Here is a 22,672-nt window from a genome sequence, read left to right as displayed (position 1 = left end):
CTTGCTGAGGAAAGCAGTTCCATTACAACTAAACATAAAGCCTTCAACTGCTAACGTGTTCCCCACCTCAGGATCTGACGGAGTTCTCCCTGCGAGAAGCAGAACGCTGGGTTTCAAAGACGTGAATTCCAGAAGCGAGGGAACTGGGGTATTTAGGTTGCGTCTTGCCTTTGAGTTATTCCCACTGCCACAGCAGTAAGCAACAGACCAACCTACCTTGCCAACATCAAGACACCAGCAAGTCAAGGTCCAAAGAGGTTTTAGCTGCGTGATTAATGAGATCACGTCCTACATTAATTTAGTGAAAACATGTCCTCTTCCCCAGATTAGTGGTGTTACTCCACCTTTATCACGCAGGCAATTCCCAGAGTCAGAATATAAAAAAACACTGGGCTTTTTTACTTTTACGGACTAAATATATTGACACCTTTTATACAAATAAAAGCAAATTATAGTATTACATTAATTTAACAAATTCTAATACAAAACCCGCATACTTCATAAAATGCGATTTTTAAATCAAAGCTCTACAGAAACATACAACTCCCCTATAAAGATGTCCAGTCCGCCGAGCAACGTTTGCTCAAAATATAGTTATGAACTTAAATATGCTCACAAGTGTATTACACTTGAGCTATACATTTGGATAAGCATTATTGAAATCAGAAATGAAGAAAATCTACTTATTACCAGACCTAGCTGTACAGCTCAAATGAGAAGCCGCCACCGGCTGAGTTCGATGCAGCCCACAGCTGGAGCAGCTTTGCCATGCTGGTGGCTGACCGCACCTTTCAAACACATTCAGCAGTCATGTCAAGACTTTAGTGTTGCCAATCAATAACATAAGAGAGAAAGTAAAGTAACTGATGGCAGTAAGAAATGAAGTCACAAGCCACATCCAGACCACAGGCAATACGCTGCCTACACCACTTACGGACTAAAAACTTTCTGTAATAAAACTGATTTACCAAACATTCAAAAGAAATTTTTGCCTATCGCTCTACTTCACCCAAGTTTACTGCTTTTAGGTTTTTAAGTATTATGAAATGATAGAACTAGCTGCATTAAAGGTATACAAAATGATCATCTATCAAACATTCACTTTATACATAAACATTTCTGAAACAGATTTACAGTATACAATTAGTTTATACAGCTTAAGCAACTGTTACAATGTCATTTCTCTCAGATTGAAAGCAGCCAAGAGGTCTAAGATTTTGTTAAAAGGTTCCTGGTCACCATTCAAATTTTAACTTTCGCATCTCACGCTGTTCACATCCATGACATCACATTTAACACTGCAGGGTTCATTTAATAAACTATACATTATCCCATCTAACCGTATGCTGCAAAACTGGTTAATGTGCAAGAAAAGCTCATTAACTCCAATGCGTTTTTTAAATACAATGTTATCTACATTTTTCCCCAGAATGCTTTCGCTTCCTGAGCTAGACATAAAATACCTTAAAACAGGTTTAGACACAGATCTGAGACCCCGTAAGCAAAACTACATTAAAACGCGCAGAGGGGAAAAAACCACACCACTTTTGGTAGCTCGCACTACTATTTGTTTGCGCTCTAAATACATTTTAGATGGATCTAATAATCTGTTGAATAAGGTAGCAAACAATATTTTAATTTTCTAAACTACATTATTGTGTATTGCTCTTGCCTTTTATGACTTTTATATAATAGAACGTGTATATTTCACAGCCTACTAAATACGCCGTATAATCTTAATCTTGTCATCTAGGCGACTGGATTTAGGAATGCTAGTCTGCAACAGAAGCATGCAGTTTTGGTGGGGTTTTGTTGGTTTTTTAGGTCCAATCTGATTGTGTTCAATACTAGCATCTAAATCAAAGAAGGACAGCATATTAAAACTGTTATTTTGCAGGTACATTTCAATATTTTAAATACATTTTTTATTTCCATAAAAGTCTGAGGTCACTGTCAATGAAAAAGAACAAATCTGAAACAGAAACAGATTTTTGTTTGGATGAAAATGGGTTTTGGGGCTGTGATTTCTATTTTTGAATCTGGATTTCATAAATCATTTCTGAATGAAAAATTAATTTTCTAATCAAACAACGAAGTAACTTACAGTAAAAACTACAGCATTAAATATGCTTATACAGTAAATTGCAATATGGTAAGCTTGGGTTTAAGGTGCTATTCCATCCGCCCTGAAGTCTTTTAAGGACTTTACCAGGTGGGCATCATGTCCGGGAACCAGACTCTACCGAGATGCTTTGAAACCTCCCAGTGAATCTGCTCTAAGCTGTATTTCTGATCAGGAATCAAAACTTCCTCCATAATAGAAAGCTGAGAGAGACGACCGCCACACATCTTCACAAACTCAACAAAGGCACTGCAAGAGACTTCACATTCTCCTAGCCCAACGGCTGACAGATACTTGCAACGTTCTGCAATACGGATCAGCTCCTCATCCAGTGGCCGTAATCCATTGGCGCACACCACCAGTTCAACTAAGCGAGGACACGTCATCCCAACACGGCCAAGCACGTCTTTGCTTACCGATCTTCCAAAGTAAAGGTGAGTGACAGGTATTTCGTAACGAAAGAATGGGTCAAACTCTTCTTCGTACAAGAAAAAGTACATTACTAAATTTACTTTAGGAGAATGCTTGATGAAAGCGTCCCAGCTGCTCTTCTGAATCGTGTGGAACTGAGTCTGTCCAGGATTTTCACTGACGACATCAATGCGCAAATGTTCCAACCTGACATGTTTTTCAGAAGACAGAGCAAGCAGAAGCTCATCGCTCAGCAGGTGGTAGTTCAGCGCCAACTCACGTAAACCGTGACACTGGTCAGCCACGCAAAGGATACCTGGGGAAAGGAGAACATTGTGAAAGGGGTTACACAGATAAATACACCAATAACTGAACAAGAAACGTAAGAGTGAGTTCATTTATGTAGAAGAGGGTGCAAAGACCGTGTATTTCAACATGCAATTGAAACCCAACATCAAAACGAAATCATACTGGACAAGCAGAACATGAATCTTTTTCACAGAAGCATGGTCTTGTGACTTCTTTGTACCTACACCGTAAGATACATGTACACTATGTGACTACATCACTATTTTGCTAGGGAAACAAAGAAGTTAACACGTTGCATTGTATACTTTCCTGTGGGAGTTGATTCTCACGTGACAAATACATAAATAGCATACTCTTGACTGTTCTGCCCTGTTGTAAGGCGGCATGTACTCAAATTCATTTTTGTAAAAGGGGCTTACTGGTAATAAAAGTATTTCCCCAGCCTGCTCTGGAAGAACGGCTGTCCCCCTCTGTGGCTGACAAAGCAGCCACGAATGAAATGTGTCACCTGAGGAAAGCAAACGTAAAACAAATGCTAGATTTTCATTAAATACAGAAGTTGCTGCTGCCAGTATTTGTTCTTTCTAGCAAAGTATAAATATTTAAATTATGAAAAGCAACAGCAAAAGGAGGGAAAACAATAAAAATCAGGAGCAGTAATTCCTAGAACAGCGATTTTCAGACTCTCCCTTTAATGAATCGATATAACCTGCTGCTCATGGAAGACAAAGACATTAACAGAAAGAATTCAGAATTCAACGTTTCTACTCATCTATTTGCAGACACAAGCAATGGTACCACACTGATAACAGTACTAAAAAACAAAACAAAACAATCCACTAAGAAAAGCATACAGTCCTCTGCATTTCACGTGACCCAGAACCGCGTGAAATTCAGGATATGGTCTTTCCACTAACAGAGGAGATAAGAACACAGCATTTAATACGCAACTGAAAAACCTGAGCTCAATACACTATACCTTTGAAGCAATGGGAAGATGTATAGAAAGACAGCAGTTATATTAAGATGCAGTTAATAAACTCAAAAGCCTATGCTGAGCTGAAAAACACTTTCTTTAAAAAAAACTGTAAAAATATTCCATTGCATGAATATATACACCAAAAAAGTATGTATTTTCCATCTGAGGATCTGCAAGAACACATGCATCAGAAGCTCTTCTAACTATATCAAATACTGTCATTTCAAATATAAAAAGTTTGTTAAATGAATAAAAAAAAAGCAGAATTTAGGTAAACAAAAATTTAACCCAACTCTTACTGCAACTACTTCCTGTAAAAACAGTTCAGGTATGTAAGCATACTCATTATTTCATTCAGGGGGGAGGGGATGATGAAGTGAAAATCCAGGTTTAGTTTTTTTTTTTTTTTTTTTTTAAGATTGGAGTACAGAATTAGAACAACTAAGTATAACTACAAACTTGTGTGTACCTTCTATACATTCCAGAGATCATCTCCCATCCTTAAGTCATAACAAACAAAGTTATTCTTACAGCAATACTCCCGTAAGGGCTGCTATGACCACTCCGTTTAAGCAGACTCGGGCATATTGCTTCACAATACCTACGTCTGCTGACACATGAAATATTTTAAACAGTTTCAAGATTCAGGTACATTGTCTCATCACTACACAGTTTCAGAAAACAACTTGCTACAAATTTAGCACCCAAACCAGCTTGTTATCCAGACTGCCATCTTTCAAGCAATAATCTTTGTTAATTTTAAGGGTACATTATTGACTAGTGCAATGCAAAAAGGGAAGAACTGGGGTTCATCTTGCTGCGATTTTTTTATGGGTCTAGGACTGGATATCCACACCACATACTGGCAATGAAATTATGTATCCTGCATATGGAACTGACAATGAATACAGTGTAGGTAGTTACTGGAGGGCCTGCTGGGAGCCCGTGCTGTAAGTGGAACATTCACAGAACATCCCTAGGCACCGCCCAAACCTCGGTGTCACCAGAGGGGTAAATCGCTTTGATAGCATATAGCACAGATTTGCATCAAAAAGAGCCCTCTACTAGACTGCTGATGCAGACACACATACACTCTTTTCTCCTATCCCCTATTCAAAGCAAAGCAACCCTCCTACCCCGAAAGCAGAGCAGAAACACAGCCTTTACAGAAATGCTTTCAGTTCCCTCTGTTCCAATAGCTAGTATTTCAGGTAATAAACAGCAGCACATCAGTGCGGATTTAAAAATAACCATTATTTTGTTTTACAAGGTACTGTTGCAGTTCTAATGCAAGTTAAAGTTCAGAGGGGAAACAGCAAGCAGAAGAAACTTCAGGAATGCTCACAAAGATTAGAAATACATCACAGCCTCTGTATTCCCCATCCCAAACCCAAACACGCCTCTCTATCTTTGTACGGTAACTGAGGGATTATTCAGAGCATTTGGAAGCAATTCACAGTTTGATATCACTCTGTTTCCTTTATCCCTGCAGTAGTGGAGTCTCTCTTACACTACTTGCATTACTCTTCTCTGTCCTTCACTAACAAAGTTCTTGAGAACTAATCTAGCACTGAACGTTCCCTCCCCTCCCCCCAAACTGCAATCTGAAGGCACATTGTACCATTTTCAGTGCATCTGTAAGTAATTAGTTTTGCATAACTCATGGCCCTTTTGGTTCAGTTGAAGTTTTTCCACGTTTATAGCAGCCTGCTAATTATATTCCCATTAGAAAAAAAAATCCAGGTAAGTCTCGGTGCTCAAAGTTTCTCATTTTCCTTCAAGAGTCTCATTTTTGCAGCTTGCCTTCTCTGAAGCCAACTATCTGCATACCAGCTCCTTTCTTTTGTTCCACTTTTTTCTCCATCTCAAGGCACACCCATACCTGAATTAAGCAATCCAATCCTACTGCCATTTGCTTAGCACTCTCTGGTTTTGTCATTAATGCATCTGATCCCATTCTATTCACCTCCACTCAATGAAGGACAATAATAGTTGTGCGCCTTGATCCTTAAACAGGCGTTGCCATTTCGTACCCATTGTTCCTTCAATTTAAAACATCGTACAAGATACATCAAATGGAATACAACAGTCAAACAACTTTGTAAACCCATGCCCCTCTCCCAGATTATCGAGTGTATGATGTTCCGCAAAACCTTCTAGCAAGGATTAGCCACAAGCCAGCAAAGTCTGCTAGAGCTGACAGGTTACTCTTGGATCCAAGTCCAAGGAAATTACTCTCTTTGCCTAGCTGCAAATTACTGCCGGAGCCTCTTCCTCTTGACAGACGTGTTATGGATCCTGTACTTCTCAGACACACAAGGATTCTCAAATGAAATTTTAAGTCAGAAAAACCAGTCACTCAAGCTAATTTAAGCAACCCCCTATCTACCCCCCTATTACAAAGCTTTGAAGGAAGTAACATTCCAGTTAACACGCTGGTGAACACTTTGCTGGACAAACCTGCTGCAAAACAAACCCACATTTTCAGGACTTCTTTAGACAAAACCAAACACAAGGTTTTGTTCAAGAGCTACACCTGCAAAAGGTATTAAGTTTGTGTTTTGTTTGTTATCACTACAGCAACATGCCCTCTGCTACAGTATCGTTTCCCCCACATATTAGGAGTCCTGCTGGTGAATTTTACATATAATATACCTAATATTTACAGTTCCAATATATTTGCACGAGGAAAGTTATGGTGACTACAGTAATTTCTACTTATCCTCAGAAGAGGAATTTAACTAAGTCGCCAGCATCTCATTTATAATTCCTCTTCCATTTCTCAGTGAAAAACTGTAAGGGTTAAGTTGATGGGCTGTGAATCAATCTTAAACTTGCTGTGCATTGCAGAAATCTTCCACTAATGTTAATTCTGTGAGCTTCAACAATCTGAGTGCTTTCATTCTGATACGAGCTGGCTTCATTCTTGCTACAAACACACTCAGAGTGTTGATGAAGTACATTTGGTAATGGCAGAAGTTCTGCACAGCTCAGTCTCATCTCCCCTTTGTTGATGCTGTCTGCACTTATTCTCCAGCAAAAGATTAAACTGCTTTCTTTCAGAATGACTAAACCAGCATCTTCATAATCCATGACATTGCAACACTCAAAACCCATACATAAGGAGCCGCACAAAAGGAACTTGCGTTCCAAAAAGCTTAATTATACTGGAATACTTAAATAGTCATCACAGAAGTAGCGCACCATCAAGTCAATACATACTCTTTTAAGTTCCACAAGAGGTTAGTTATCTGTCCAGACATGCACTATTTTATTATTAGCTCAGTAGTCACTCTGCAAGTGCTGGGATGGATGGATTGACAATGAGCTGAATTAGCATTTTATTCAGTGACAGTTGCTGTAGATACCACATTCATCCTCACTCTCACCCCACCCCTATTTTTTCAGATTTTACTGGTTCAGACAGAATTTAATGCATACATTTAAAAAAACAAAACAAAACAAAACCAAACCACAGTAGCTTACCAGCTGGAGAAACATGAGGACAACTGCTCATTTTCAACAGTTTGAGCGTGTCACTGTTGTTAGCTACAAGCACTTTGAGAGATGGATCATCTACTGGTGTATCGTCAATCTTAAGTGAAGAGAGGGATTTGGAGTTTACAAACACCACTGTCAGTGCAGAAATAAAGTGAGACTGGAAAAAAAAAGTTTAAATGAAACAGTAGTATCTGAAATAAAAATCTCAGTGGTTTTATATATACTGTACACAGCAGTCCTAGTTTTCTTTTACTTACTGACAGCATTTGCTGAAAAAACATTCTTTTGATATTGCATACTTAAAAATTAATACTAAAATTGACATATTTTTGAGTAAAGGAAGTATAATCATTTTTTGCTCTCAGTCTACGTATTTGGCAAATCAGAATGTCTAACATTAAACATAAACCAAGAACCTGACCCAGGACAATCCACTACACAAACTTAAATCTATAGGAAGACCACGAGTAAAGAGAAAGCCTAGAAGCCCTAATTTTGAGGATAATTTGCAATTTGCACCCTAAAAGCAGCATCTTCTAGAACAGCAATTCCCACGTGGTGAGTTGTGCTGTGTTGGTGAGATGCAAACACAGTCAAGAGTGGCAACCCTGTACCGTTAAGATGTGTCCAGAGACAAACGGTACCACTGCCTGCCTACCATCCACAGACAGTACTTAGGGTTTGAATGGATTTATCTAGCAAAGCTAACCGGAGTGGTCCAAACAGAGCCAAGGAGCAGGTGATCAATTAATTACTGATTAAGCAGCATAGATAATGGAGGTACAGTGCTCAAGGTTGCTCCTCAGCATTTTCATGTAACCACTGAAACTTACCAGTAAAGACAGAGCCCAGAACACCTTAACTTGAGAAACACAGACTAAGGAGCAGATACAGCAGTGCTTGTAGAAATCTTTGGTGGTATGAAGGAAGTAAATAATTAGCTTATCTTCATGATTTCTTACAAGATTGACTGAAGAGAAGACTTAAAAAAAGTACTTCCTCCATGCACTACATTAAGTATCCCATAAAATTACCTGCTACTTTGATTTCAGTACTGTTTCACTCTGAGCCACACGCACATGTAGAATCCCAAGTACAGTTATATGAGAGAAGGCCTAGCAACCATATTTGCTCATTCTTATGCGATACGTTTGTGGTTTTTCCTACAACTCACACACGATTAGATTTAGAGCAGGAATTAATATTTTTACATTAACATAAACTGTCGAAGTCAGTTCATGCAAATGGAAACAGAAAGTTCAAATCAGAAGAATGAGGCATTTTGGCTTCAGGGACCACTCCCAGCTATACTGACAATACTCTGATTATATAAGTTATGTACTGAAGAAAAGGTGCTTTAATAGTATTTCTACTCTGTATTCTGAAAGTGTTAGCACTGTGTTTTTATTCTACGTATTTATAATGTAATACCCTTCACTAAGAAGGCTGTTAAATAGAAAGGCAAAGAAAGTTAACCATGTTTACAAAAACAGGTAACTTGAAAACGTAGTTTGAAGAGCTAACGGAAGACAGGCAATATCCCAAAATTGTAAGAGCTGGTCATTTAATGTCTTTTCAATATTGCCACACATGTAGCATATAGTATGATTCTTTAAGAGATTCATGTAGAATGTGCTTAGTGAAAAGACTAGGCAACACAATGCTAAATGCGATTTACAAATATTTGCCAGATGTCACGTTACTTGAAATCAGAAGAGTACTAATGAAGATAACGCAAAGTAGTTCAAACTTCTTATACAGTCTGATTAAAAAAAAAATAAAAATTCTGTAGTATTAACCATTTTTCAGATCCATTCATCTTTGCCTGCTTCTCATCCAATGGGCCCGTTACTAATGGCTTCCCACAAGAACTTATTCATGGTCCAATTCGATTCTTTAGTTTCATTAGTGGTCTAAGAAAATTTAAAAATCATTGCTGGTCCCATATGCCGGCGACAATATTACTGTAGTGGTAAACATCAAAAGGCAAAGTATGCCTAGAGTTGATTTTGGCTCATTTTGAATACATTTTTTAAAGGCCATATGTGAACCTATTAGGAACAAAAAAAAGGAAGCCTGTATTTTAGAAGCCTTGAAGCTGAGTAAGACCATAGCATGAATGACTACAAATAATTATTCAGCAAGCTGAATAGGACCATAACATATCCCTCCAGTGAAAACTAAGCAAGAGAGCTAAAACAGCATTCAGATTAAGAAATAAAACAATAAGCAAGAGCTAAAAGGACAAAGTATTTCTAGCACACTAAGACTGTGCATTGTTTTCACTACGTCCAGTTTTTCTTATAGTCACATTTCAAAGCACATCGAAAAAGGAAAAAAACATACAAAAACTAATTAAAGATCTGGAAAGCCTCTTTGAGAATTAAGGATTAAAAATATATATTAAAAAAACCTACATGATGTGGCTGTGATCACTGCCAAGGATAATTGATAATGCTTCTGTAGCTAACCTTGCTTAAACCCTACAGCCTTCTTCCTTTCCTGAGGCTGTCCCTAGTTCTTCCTTGTCACCATCATCAGCAATGACATCACTGAGATCCAGCTAATAGTCTAATTGCATCTGGCCTTTCACATACACGTGGACTGGATTCAAGAATTGAGGCTGCGAGCCATCTGAAACATCCCTGCCATAGAACAAGCAGCCCAGGTTACGCCAACCACTCTCCTGCTCCTCAGCAATAGTACATTTCTACCTCACTAGCAGGAATTCTTGTTTAGAAGCATATACATGCAGTGACCACGAAATGGTGGAGTTCAAGATCCTTAGGGCACCGAGGAGGGCGCACAGCAAGCTCACTACCCTGGCCTTCAGGAAAGCAGACTTTGGCCTCTTCAAGGATCTGCTTGCTAGAGTGCCATGGGACAAAGCCCTGGAGGGAAGAGGGGCCCAAGAAAGCTGGGTAGTATTCAAGGATCACCTCCTTCAAGCTCAGGAGAGATGCAGCCCAACAAAGAGGACGTCAGGCAGAAACGCCAGGAGGCCTGAATGGATGAACAAGGAGTTCCTGGACAAACTCAAACACAAGAAGGAAGCCTACAAAGGGTGGAAGCAAGGACAGGTAGCCTGGGAGGAATACAGAGAAATTGTCTGAGCAGCCAGGGATCAAGTCAGGAAAGCTAAAGCCCTGATGGAATTAAATCTGGCCAGGGACATCAAGGGCAACAGGAAAAGATTCTATAGGTACATCGGGGATAAAAGGAAGATGAGGGAAAATGTGGGACCTCTCTGGAATGAAACGGGAGACCTGGTTACCGGGGACACGGAGAAGGTGGAGGTACTCAATGATTTTTTGCCTCAGTCTTCACCAGCAAGTGCTCGAGCCTCACCACCCAAGCCGCAGAAGGCAAAGGCGGGGACTGGGAGAAGGAAGAGCCGCCCACTGTGGGAGATCATCAGGTTCGAAGATCAGGTTCGAGACCATCTAAGGCACCTGAAGGTGTACAAGTCCATGGGACCCGATGAGATCCATCCACGGGTCCTGAAGGAACGGGCGGATGAAGTTGCTAAGCCACTATCCATCGTATTTGAGAAGTCATGGCAGTCCGGTGAAGTTCCCACTGACTGGAAAAGGGGAAACATAACCCCCATTTTTAAAAAGGGAAAAAAGGAAGACCCGGGGAACTACAGGCCAGTCAGACTCACGTCTGTGCCTGGGAACATCATGGAACAGATCCTCCTGGAAGCTATGCTAAGGCACGTGGAGGACAGGGAGGTGATTCGAGACAGCCAGCATGGCTTCACCAAGGGCAAGTCCTGCCTGACTAACCTAGTGGCCTTCTATGACGCAGTGACTACAGCAGTGGGCACAGGAAGGGCTACAGATGTTGTCTACCTGGACCTCTGTAAGGCCTTTGACACGGTCCCCCACAACATCCTTCTCTCTAAACTGGAGGGGTACGGATTTGATGGGTGGACTGTCCGGTAAAGGGTGAGGAATTGGTTAGATGGCCGCATCCAGAGGGTAGCGGTCAACGGCTCAATGTCCAGATGGAGACTGGTGACGAGTGGCATCCCACAGGGGTCCGTATTGGGACCGGTACAGTTTCATATCCTCATCAGTGACATAGACAGTGGGATTGAGGGCACCCTCAGCAAGTTTGCAGATGACACCAAGCTGAGTGGTGCAGTCGACACACCAGAGGGACGGGATGCCATCCAGAGGGACCTGGACAAGCTCAAGAAATGGTCCCGTGTGAACCTCATGAGGTTTAACAAGGCCAAGGGCAAGGCCCTGCCCCTGGGTCGGGGCAACCCCCAGTATCAATACAGGCTGGGGGATGAAGGGATTGAGAGCAGCCCTGCCGAGAAGGACTTGGGGGTACTGGTGGATGAAAAGGGGTTGTTCAGCCTGAGCTGAAGAGAAGGTTTTGGGGACACCTTATTGCAGCCTATCAGTACTTAAAGGGGGCTTATAAAAAAGATGGTGGCAAACTTTTTATCAGGGCCTGTTGCAACAGGACAAGGGGGAATGGCTTTAAACTCAAGGGGGGTAGATATAGACTAGATATAAGGAAGAGATTTTTTTATGCTGCAGGTGGTGAAACACTGGCCCAGGTTGCCCAGAGAGGTGGTGGATGCCCCATCCCTGGAAACATTCAAGGTCAGGTTGGATGGGGCTCTGAGCAACCTGATCTAGTTGAAGCTGTCCCTGCCAACGGCAGGGGGGTTGGACTAGACGACCTTTAGAGGTCCCTTCCAACCCAAACTATTCTGTGATAAGAGATTTGTTGTCTTCTAGATTACATGTCTTCTAAGAAAATCTAATTTTTGGTAAACATGCAAGGTAAAAATCTGACAGAAAACTCCAGAAATACAGTGCACTTTGCCTAAGAATCCAACACTTGACTGCATGACACGAGGTATTGGAAGTCATGATCATATTGCTTTCTAAAGAGAGTTCAGTGATAATATAATCCCTACAGCAAGTCCACACAGATAAAACTCTACTACTCATTCGATTATAATCGTCTCCTAAACATCCCCCACAGTCTCACAGTACAACTACACAGACAGGAATCATCTAGCCTCCTGACTTGCAACGTATTGCCCAGTATTACACTAAGGTCAATAGACAGGAGGACTTGGAAGAACAAGGTCAGGACTAAGTTCTCACACAATGCAGAGAGTAAGTGAAACAGTTATCCATCTTAATACAACATCTTAGTTCCTCCCTTTAATACAGCCCAGTAATGGAGTTTTCTTTACCAAAGATTTATATTTTTACAATAAAACTTTTCATAAAGTTATAGAAATACTGGATGAACCACTGCAATACTTTGCTATAGAAAAATATACGTATTAAAATACCTTTGGTAAATCCATGAAGCTTGGCCGGGCAGTTGAAATTAGCCCAAGTGTTTTCAGAGAGCAATTCACAAGCTGTGATAAAATATCACAAGCTGCTTCTGCAGATTCCTTGCTACTGTCCACCTGAAAACAAAACACATTTATTGTTCAGAAAACACTGCACCAAACACACTCTTTACAAAAAAGCAGAGTAGAGTAGATGTACTTTAACATTTTTTTCACTTTACCTTCTGAAATATGATGTCAAAAAACCCCCACAAGACACCTCATTGGAAATCCATCAATGTCACTCTTTTTTCCCCAAAAAGTACATACCAAAAATCCAAGATAATTTGCTATAAATTTACCACTCTCCTAAACACTTTGGTAAAATTTAGCATGGTGAGGGGTCAGCTAAACAGTTTGTTCCAAGATATTCAATCCACGTCAAATAATAAGCAAGTGGAGGTTCATTTGGGTCCAGAGCCTACCCCACTTCCTCTTTACATTCCTCCTTATCAAAATGCGGGAATTCTATAAATCCTTTACTGTGTGAAAAAGCTGCTTCCTTTTATGGTGACTCAGCTCATAACATAGAGCTGCTGGAGAGTTAAGTGCATTATCATTTGAACCTATATGACTGGGCCTTCATCATTAATACCACAACAGATACGCAATGGATACTCTGAAAAAAAAAATCTTCATTAGTCATACATAACCGAATCACTTAATGCGCCTCCAGTAGATTACCCCCAACATTCAGATGTGCTTTCCGAATAACCTCTTATATATACAGTAGGCATGACAGCTTTGCAAACCTATGGAACAGTAAAAAAACTTGATCACAAGATCAATTTGAAGTCTACCATAAGCCATGCTACCTTGTCAGCAACTGATCTATGTCCAACGAATGTTCTGTAGAGGGACCTGGACAGGCTGGATCGATGGGCCGAGGCCAACTGTATGAGGTTCAACAAGGCAAGTGCCGGGTCCTGCACTTTGGCCACAACAACCCCATGCAGCGCTACAGCCTTGGGGAAGAGTGGCTGGAAAGCTGCCTGGCGGAAAAGGACCTGGGGGTGCTGGTTGACAGCCGGCTGAACATGAGCCGGCAGCGTGCCCAGGCGGCCAAGAAGGCCAATGGCATCCTGGCCTGTATCAGAAATCGTGTGGCCAGCAGGAGTAGGGAAGTGATCGTGCCCCTGTACTCGGCACTGGTGAGGCTGCACCTCGAATCCTGTGTTCGGTTTTGGGCCCCTCACTACAAGGACATCAGGGTGCTGGAGCATGTCCAGAGAAGGGCAACGAGGCTGGTGAGGGGTCTGGAGAACAAGTCTTATGAGGAGCAGCTGAGGGAACTGGGGTTCTTTAGCCTGCAGAAAAGGAGGCTGAGGGGAGACCTCACCGCTCTCTACAACTACCTGAAAAGAGGTTGTAGTGAGGTGGGTGTTGGTCTCTTCTCCCAAGTAACTAGCAATAGGACGAGAGGAAATGGCCTCAAGTTGCACCAGGGGAGGTTTAGATTGGACGTGAGGAAAAATGTCTTTACTGAAAGAGTGGTTAAACATTGGAACAGGCTGCCCAGGGAAGTGGTGGAGTCCCCATCCCTGGAGGTATTTAAAAGACGAGTAGATGAGGCGCTTAGGGACATGATTTAGTGGGCATGGTGGTGTTGGGTCGACGGTTGGACTCGATGATCTTAGAGGTCTTTTCCAACCTTAATGATTCTATGATTAATTTTCTGCTCAAACACAAGGTGAAAAACCTTGATTTTCAACAATCCAATCTTTCGTTGCCTACAAAAAAACCCTGAAGTTTTCAGCCTTGACAGAGTAGCAGTCAGTGTTATATCTACTTCCTTGTGATTATCCTTGCTACTTAGTATTTCCTGCAATCTAGTGTTCATTCTGCAGCACTGAAGGACAACTGAAGGGACACGTTCAAGAAATAATGCGGGTATCACCCTACCAGTGAAGGGCATCTGAAATCCTTCAAAAACATTTGGTGCAAAGCAACGTAGACAGGAGATAGACACTGGAAGGTCATTCCAATACTGCTACAAATTTTCTTTATTTGGACACTGATAAAAAAACCCTGCAAACCTTGTGATAACAGTTTGTATCTGGTATTGCATCAAGCAGTAGCAATACACGTGATCAGGCAGAGGTGCCCCAGCTACCCACACGCTGACGACTCCTACATTAAAACTGCCAGATCTCAGAAACAAACAACTAGTACGTCCACCTTGCTGCAGAAGTCATTTGCTTTCCAAATGTGTCACACAGCTGATGCATACACAGCCATGACTGTTTCACAGCACCCTTCCAAAACACAGCGATATGTCGGCCAATGTTAAAGGTTTTCATCTGCTGAAAATAATTCCATGACATTAAACAAAGCCAGTTCTCACCAAACAGTGTTTCTCAGCCGAGGACAATCAGTAGATATACCATCCTGTGCAAATCCCATGTATTTTTTCAGTTAACTGAAACGCAGCTATGCTGAGTAGCTGCCGTACATGGACAACCCCATACAATTTAGTACTAAAACTCCTAGTTGCTTACTAGGAGTACCGAAGTCGCTCTCTGTGCGTCAGATTTTTGAACCAGGAATATTAGATCCAGCTCCCTACAGGATGTGAAATGGGGCAATGGTCAATTTATGCATCCTGATCAAACTTAATTCTAAGGCAGGTACCCACACGTACAGTAGTATCAGAACTGAAGTATTTCTGCCCACTCATTGAGGCAGAATTTTAAGCAGCTAAGATGCCACAAGAAAGAAGAAAAAAACCCACCAAACAAAATATCCCCACCTAATGGAATTAAGGCAACGAAAAGGTATGTTCAGAACTGTTACTCCACATTTTAGTCCTGAAAATATATCCAAATAAACAAATGAATTGGGAGGTAACCTCCATGTCTATATGCCCATTTAGAGAACCCATTTCATCAGTATATGAGGCCTGAAAACAAGGCCTACCACACTGAGAGCTGCCATATTTCTTCCTAAATAACTGACAATCCTAAATCACAAAAATAACATCATAAGCCTTTCCTAACATTTAGTGATGTTCCTTAATTTTCAGCATGTTAAAATGTTTTGATCGCAATTGTCAATTACCACTTAGTATTTCAATTACTGACATTAATTAAATACTTCTCATGCTTTCATATTTATATAGATGAACCGTCAAATCTGTCTCAACAGTATCAGAGATATTTCCTTAAAATATCCTGAATGAAAAAAAAAAAAGAACTAAGTTTAACAGATGCTTTTATTTTTATAAAATTACTTTTTAAAAGCTTATAAAATACACTACCTTGAAGCTTACGTACTGCAGGTGATTGGAATGCCTCTTTATTATTTGCTTGATTAGTTCAGGATGCGTAGCCCTCAAGTAAGACGTAGCTGGTTGATTCAGTTCAAACTCAAAACACCTCCAGAGATCAGGCATATGAAACACTTGGTTCCAGCTTCGGCAGACCTGCGATGCATGAGCACGATCCAGAAGGGGCAAGTACTGAAACACCTGCAGGATAATGTCTTGAAGCAGGTTCGCCCAGTCAGGACTCCGCACAGCTGTGGTTTTCTCATCTATAACCTTGTGCCTCTTGGATTCTTTCTCAGTTGTCTCTTCAGATGAACTGCTGTTGGCCTCATTAGTTTTCCTTCCTCGTTTCATTCTGTAAGAATAATTGAAAAAAAAATCAACTATTTTGTAAATGTAACAGAGCTGAAAAGAACAATATTAATAGAAAACTGTGGAGGTTAAAAAGCCTGTTTTCTGTAACCATGCTTTTGCAGGTTCTCCCTACCCTTCCATGAAGGGCAAAAACCCCAAGTAAAAATGAGTTTGAAGTAGTAGTCTAAAAATAACATTACCATCTAAACAGGTATCTTTAACATTACTTCTTTAATCATTAACAGTGCCAATCCATTTCTAACAGTCACTCTCAGTGTTTCACTTTCGTGTTTGAGAACACTTTGAACCTAACTGTTTTACTGTTTTGTTGATTATCACTTGACTTTCCTACCAATGGAAAGATATTCTTCTGAACAATTTTGTGAACGCTGACATTCATATTGCTGCCCCAGTCCTATCTACCAGAAACAACATTTGAAACTGTGAAAGACAAGAGGCGGGCAAGAAAGTAAATAATGAGTGTATGCATGTTTGCAGGCATTGCATCTTGCAGATGTTGTATCTGGCCAATTCATTTCTATTCCCAGACAGGAAGAACCTTATTTCCTTTTTATTTGTTTAAAAAAAGGTTACTTCAATATGCATCTGTTTTAAATCAGTATCCTTAAAAACATATTTCATCAAGAACATTGGTGTGCTTTCGTTTTTCCACCTAACTAGTAAACAGGGATTATGAAAGATTTCCAGTAACAATCTAGAAGTTGCAAACAGCAAAAAAAGTTTACAGAAGAGTCAGCAAACTTTCTTCAAAATCATATTAAATTCAGCAAGTCTGAGGCAAAAGGCTATCTCATTCTCAGTAGCACATACTTCTTCCATAGTGGTCTCACTTACACAAGTTCTACCTTCTATTACAATATTAAAGAGGAAAAAAACCCCACCACTACGTACATCTGAAATAAATCTAGCATTGGGTTTTGATCAAAGTGTGTTCTTTTGTACATGCCAGCTTACAAGTGAACTTAGCATCCAATAATTTATTCTTAAAAGCCTCAATGCGATGCACATCATGTCCTAAAGGACTATGAATGAGGCCTCACACTAAACTACAACACACTCAACTATAGTCTCTAAAAAGCTAAGAGAATCCAGGGGTGGCGTGGGCTTGATATACATAAACATCCCCCGCCCCTGTGATTTCTATAAGATAAGCATGGACTTCATACATAGTGAAATCATTCTGGTTTAACATTCAAGTACAATTACACATATAAGATTATCATATGCCCAGTCCATTTGGGATCTGGACAATTAACTTTCCCTGCTATGTACTGCAACTGAGTAAAAGTTTAGAAGTCTTTTGTAAAAACAAAGTGTAATACGCTAGATATACAAGTAAAAAATTATACTGTTTATCATCCAATGCATCATAGACTTTTTTCAAAGCCTGCATCTCCTTACCGATCTTTAAAACACTTTAATCCTACATACTCACATGACAAAAGCAAGCTACCACTTAAGGTCTGAAGTTATTCATAAAATAATGTAAACAAACCTGAACATACTGTCATGAAAGACTGATGAACAGAATTTGTCTCTCGATTTTTTTTCAACTTCATGTTTTAATCCCAGTAGCACTTGGGGGCAATCATAAGATGAAAACACTACTGGGCAAAAATCTCTACTTATTTCCTGAGAACTATGTGCTGTGATTCATAGCTCATGACTAAGAGACTGCAAAACATGACTCTTGTGCTGAAACAAGCTTTCCACCCGAGAGAGTTCTGTTGCTGAGCCACTAACTTCACCGGTACAGAAGAAAAGCAAGAAAACTGAATAGTGACTTAGAACCACCTGCAACTAACAAAAAGATGAAGGAACTGGATTTTGCAACCGTGAAAACTGAATAATTAAACTTAAAACTAATCAAGAATTAGATATGCAAATCCACTGCAAACCTGTCATGTTTGTATTTGAGATAACTGCTAAGCATAGCCCAAGAATATTATTTGTAATAAGCTAGTCTGAAATGCAATACTCCTTTAAACTTCAGGCTAAACAGATATTCCAAACAACTAGGTTATAACGAGCAATTACCATATGCAAGCTATTCACTTGCCAAATTTGGGATAGCATGTTTGATGTCTTTAAGTCTTTCCAAAGCCATCTCTTGTTAATCTGTAAAAAAACTACACAAGGTAACCGATAGACTTGGCTCTCCAAGTCTTTTTTTACAGAGATCCTGCCTCATCTTTCGCTAATAAGGTAATATACGTGCATAAATTTTCTAGTTAGGTAGGCTACTTTTATCACTGCATTAGGGGGTCAAGTTCTGGATTTTCTCCCTTATCACATTATAGGGCCTTTTGTGCACATACAGTACAGCTGATTCACATACAGCACATGTACCAAAACTGATCTTTTCAAAGACACGAGCACTAGATCTGACACTTTTTTTTTTTTCCTTTTTTTTAGAAAAGACCAGGAGTGAGCTGCCACTGACAAAACTGTATGAATTTTTCAGCTGGAAAAATAACCTCCGAGACATGGCTGATAGAGGTGGACCAGGTCATCAACAGCCAACTTACAAGTTGCACCTCTGAGCTAACTTTGATGAGTTCTAGGTAGTTAATATGTGCTGGTTACAGATCAAAGCCCACTCCTGAAGTTGTGGGCTACTATCCCAAGTTTTTATAGACAGCCAATGAAGAAAAGAGGCAATACGGCCATCACTAGAGCTATACTGATGATGAATTTCAGGTTACAGTCTTCCAAGAAAATAAGATGCTATGTGTTCTAGGTGCCGTGGCTTGATAAGTACGGGATGGGAAAAGACATTTCCAGACAACTTTTTTGTCACTGACATCTCGGATGCTTCTGTAACTGAAAAGAGAGAGTAATCATAAGTTTTCAAAAAATATTTCCTTGTGGAGCTTTTTCAAAAGAGAAAAAAGTGTCTAAGCTCAAGACTAAAAAATATGATTTTAAGAATTAGATGACTGCTTTGTCACCTAATTTCTAATTAATTTGTTCATCTAATTTTTGTCATCTTCTTTCAGGATTTAAAGTATTGGAATAGCTTTTTAAAAACATAACTAGTTTCAACCTCTTAACATGCCTAACAATAAAACAAATATAAAATTGAAAGAATGCAGATTTGCCTACAGAAGTTTGCAGAGTTATCTAAAAATTATTTATTAAAAAAGTAAGGCCACTTACACTAAGAGAGTAATCCTTTCTGCAAATTTATCATAGGAACAGGCAAATGCAATTAGGCAGTTCAGTTCACTTTGTTTTATGTATCTTATAGTCTAAAGATCTAGCCATTTTAAATCCAAGGCCAACAGAAATAACTTTTCAACGAGGAAGACACTGATGCAAAATCCCATGTTAGCGTATTACTGTATAGGTACAACCTATTTTTCAAACAATGATTGCTTATCACTTCTTACAATGCTTGAACCATCAATCTTGCTTTTAACTCTTTCTGGTATACTCAGGACACACTTATCACTGATCAGTTTTTCCAAATTGCTGCTATAATCAACTTTGCTTTAAAGTCTAAGATCTTGACAAAAAGGAGAAAAAAAAACCACCCAAGCAAAACCTCAAAACCCAAACAACCCCCAACAAAAAAAAAAAAAAAACAACACACCAAACAACTCTACCAAGACAGAAAGATGTGTGAAATCAGGATGCCTGACTCCTTAAGATTTTCCAAATAAATTTCTCAACCTGTTATAATGGCTTGTTTCTGAAGTCAGTGTTCTGAACTCTGCACCTGGGTGCAACCCGCACTATCTTGTTGGCAATACAGTCATGTTCAACCACAATCACACAGTTCAGCCACCAAGGAGGAGGAGGAGCAAAGCACATGCTTAACATTATTTTTATTGCTGAGTAAGGTGCAGACAGAACACAATCGCAGGTAAAAAAAAACAAAACAAAACCAGACAACCGTGCACGGCTGTTTACACCCTGCTGATAACGCCTGCCCATGAACAAACCTAACCGAGCTCGTTGTGATGCTTACACCTGAAGTAAGGCTGTTCTAGAAACAAAAGGAGTGCGTGCGCCAATGGGGGGAACGGACTGAAAGAGGGGGCGACCCAGACACAAACCCTAATCGCCGCTAACAGCTAGCTCTGCTGAAAGCAATGAGGGATTTACAATTTATTACTGCTTTTACGAGAAGGCTGCCCAGGGAAGTGGTGGAGTCCCCATCCCTGGAGGTATTTAAAAGACGAGTAGATGAGGCACTTAGGGACATGGTTTAGTGGGCCTGGTGGTGTTGGGTTGACGGTTGGACTCGATGATCTTAGAGGTCTTTTCCAACCTCAATGATTCTATGATTCTAAGGCTGCGAGGCAGCGATACTCTACGAACACCGAGGGTAGGTTTTAAGCCCCGCGGCTCCCGCAGACGCTTCACCTCGGGGTCGGCTCCTTTCGGCCCAGCCCCGCCCCAGCCCGGAGCGCGGCGCCGCGGGGCTCTAACAGACGCCGCGCAGGCGGGCGGGCGCTCCGCTCCGCTCCCGGGCAGGGCCCCAAGCCCCGCCGCCCCCGCTGCTCGGACCCCTCTCTCCTCCCTGCGTCGGCAGCGCAGCCGGAGTCCAGAGGAAGGTCCTGCTGCGCCGCCGCCGCCCACCCCCTTCCAGTCCCTTCACCTGGCGGCTCCCTGCTGCGCTTCGCATTAACCAGGACTCGGGCCGCGCTGGCGCCTCCGCTCCGGCCACATCAGCTCCCGCCACCGAAGACCGACCCCAGCGCCCGGCTGTCTGTCCCGCCCGCACCGCCGCTTCCCTCCTTCCCTCTCTGTTTACTTCCCAGCAGCGGAAGCGACGCAAACCAGCCAAAATGGCGGCGGGCGGGCTGCGGGGCGGCACGCCCCCCTCCCTCCCTCCGCCCCTCTCCCTGGCGCCGCAGACCCTGGCGGGAGGCGGCGCGAGCGGGGCTTTGGGGAGCGGCGGGCCCCCGCCGTAATGGCCGCCCCGCGGCCGTTACACGGGGGCGGCGGCGCCGCTGGGGGCCTGTGCCGCCCGGTCCCGCTGGGGGCAGCGGCTGCCGGGGGGACAGCCGGCTCGTCCTCCCGTCTTCTTCCTGCCACCCCGGCTGCCGAGGCTCGGCCGAGACTCGGCGCTAACCGCCTCCTGCCTCGGCGTACGCCTCCTCACCGGGCCGCCGTGGCGGGCAGGCCGTTGGCTTCGGTTGGCTACGGCACTGCGGGGCGGCAAGGCCGGGGCTGCCTGGAGGCGCCCCAGTCGGGTGCTCGGCGGCCAGGAAAGGGAGGAGTGAAGTCTAGAAAAATACACCGGGGGTAATACTGGCAGAGGAGGTGGATCTTCATCACTGATAGAGCCAATTACCGCAGTAATTCGGAAGCTCCATGTCAGGCTAGCCTTAGGAATAAATGTAACGGAGGAAGCAAACAATCGGTGCTTCGTGGGTCCAGCAGGCGCTGGGAATGAAGTGCTTGGGATATTGCCAGGCAAGGAGGAGAAAGTGATGTGCGACAATTCCCTTGTGTTGCAAACGCCTTGTTATGATGTGTTCCCCGCAAATGTCGTTGCATCGCTCATTTTCCAGTTCTGTCCGTCTCTGAACTTTGAAAAGTTGTTGAGATTCCCAAAACTTATTTATTTATTGCAAGCTATAATAAATAAATTACTGCTTGAATTTTTAATTTCAGGCTAATGGGTTATGATCCCAATTCCCATCGTTAGGTTTCTTGGAAACAGCCGGATGTAATCCAATGCTCTCCCCGGTCTTGGAATGGCTTTGAAACTGATACCGAGTACAAAGGAATATTGAAGAGACATCTGGTTCTCTTCACTGGACATAATGTAGCCAAGCTTGACATATTCTCTGAATAGATAAGCCAAACATTCAGTAGGGGTTTACTCTGTGCAGTAGGGGTATACTCTCTGAATAGATAAGCTAAACATTCAGTAGGACAGAAGACCTTGAAACTTTGTAGATAAGAAAGTGATGCTGAAGACAGCTAGTTGGTGAAGGTAAAAGTGTGCAAACCGAGCCAAAGAACGAACTGTGCATGCGCAAGAACTGAGTTCAACTAGCGGTCATGGTGAGGAAGACTATCGACGACCACCAGAGGACCCTGAAAGACCACCAATGGACATAAGAGCGCATGTGTAAAGACTTTTACATATGTTAATGAACTAACATTAATATGTTAATCATGCCTCGGAAAACTAATGAATATGTATATTTTGACTGTACTTAACTCCTATAGTTAAGCAGCTCGGCGCGCACATTAGGTGGAGTGATCCCCTGTGCGTCCGGCGCCGCAATAAAGAATGCCTGCTTTCTAAAACTCCAAATTGAGTCTTAGAGAGTTTTTCATCTGCCGACTTACGGTAACAGTTTTGGCGACCCA

General features: G+C 41.7%; 1 protein-coding gene across 1 annotated transcript; it reads right to left on the bottom strand.

The window, feature by feature from the left end:
* Positions 1-272: 272 nt before the first annotated feature.
* On the bottom strand, positions 273-21,133 carry FBXL3 (F-box and leucine rich repeat protein 3). The gene is made up of 5 exons (XM_076362573.1): positions 20,943-21,133; positions 15,953-16,316; positions 12,652-12,774; positions 7,308-7,479; positions 273-2,849 (listed from the first exon to the last, which is right to left on the bottom strand). The coding sequence occupies exons 2-5, from the start codon at positions 16,313-16,315 to the stop codon at positions 2,206-2,208; spliced, it is 1,302 nt and encodes a 433-aa protein (XP_076218688.1). The 5' UTR covers position 16,316; positions 20,943-21,133; the 3' UTR covers positions 273-2,205.
* Positions 21,134-22,672: the final 1,539 nt, after the last annotated feature.

This window comes from Aptenodytes patagonicus, chromosome 1 (assembly GCF_965638725.1).
Source record: "Aptenodytes patagonicus chromosome 1, bAptPat1.pri.cur, whole genome shotgun sequence".
NCBI lineage: Eukaryota > Metazoa > Chordata > Aves > Sphenisciformes > Spheniscidae > Aptenodytes > Aptenodytes patagonicus.
The sequence above is the reverse complement of the archived record's forward strand: the minus strand, read 5'-3'. Positions and strand labels throughout refer to the sequence as shown.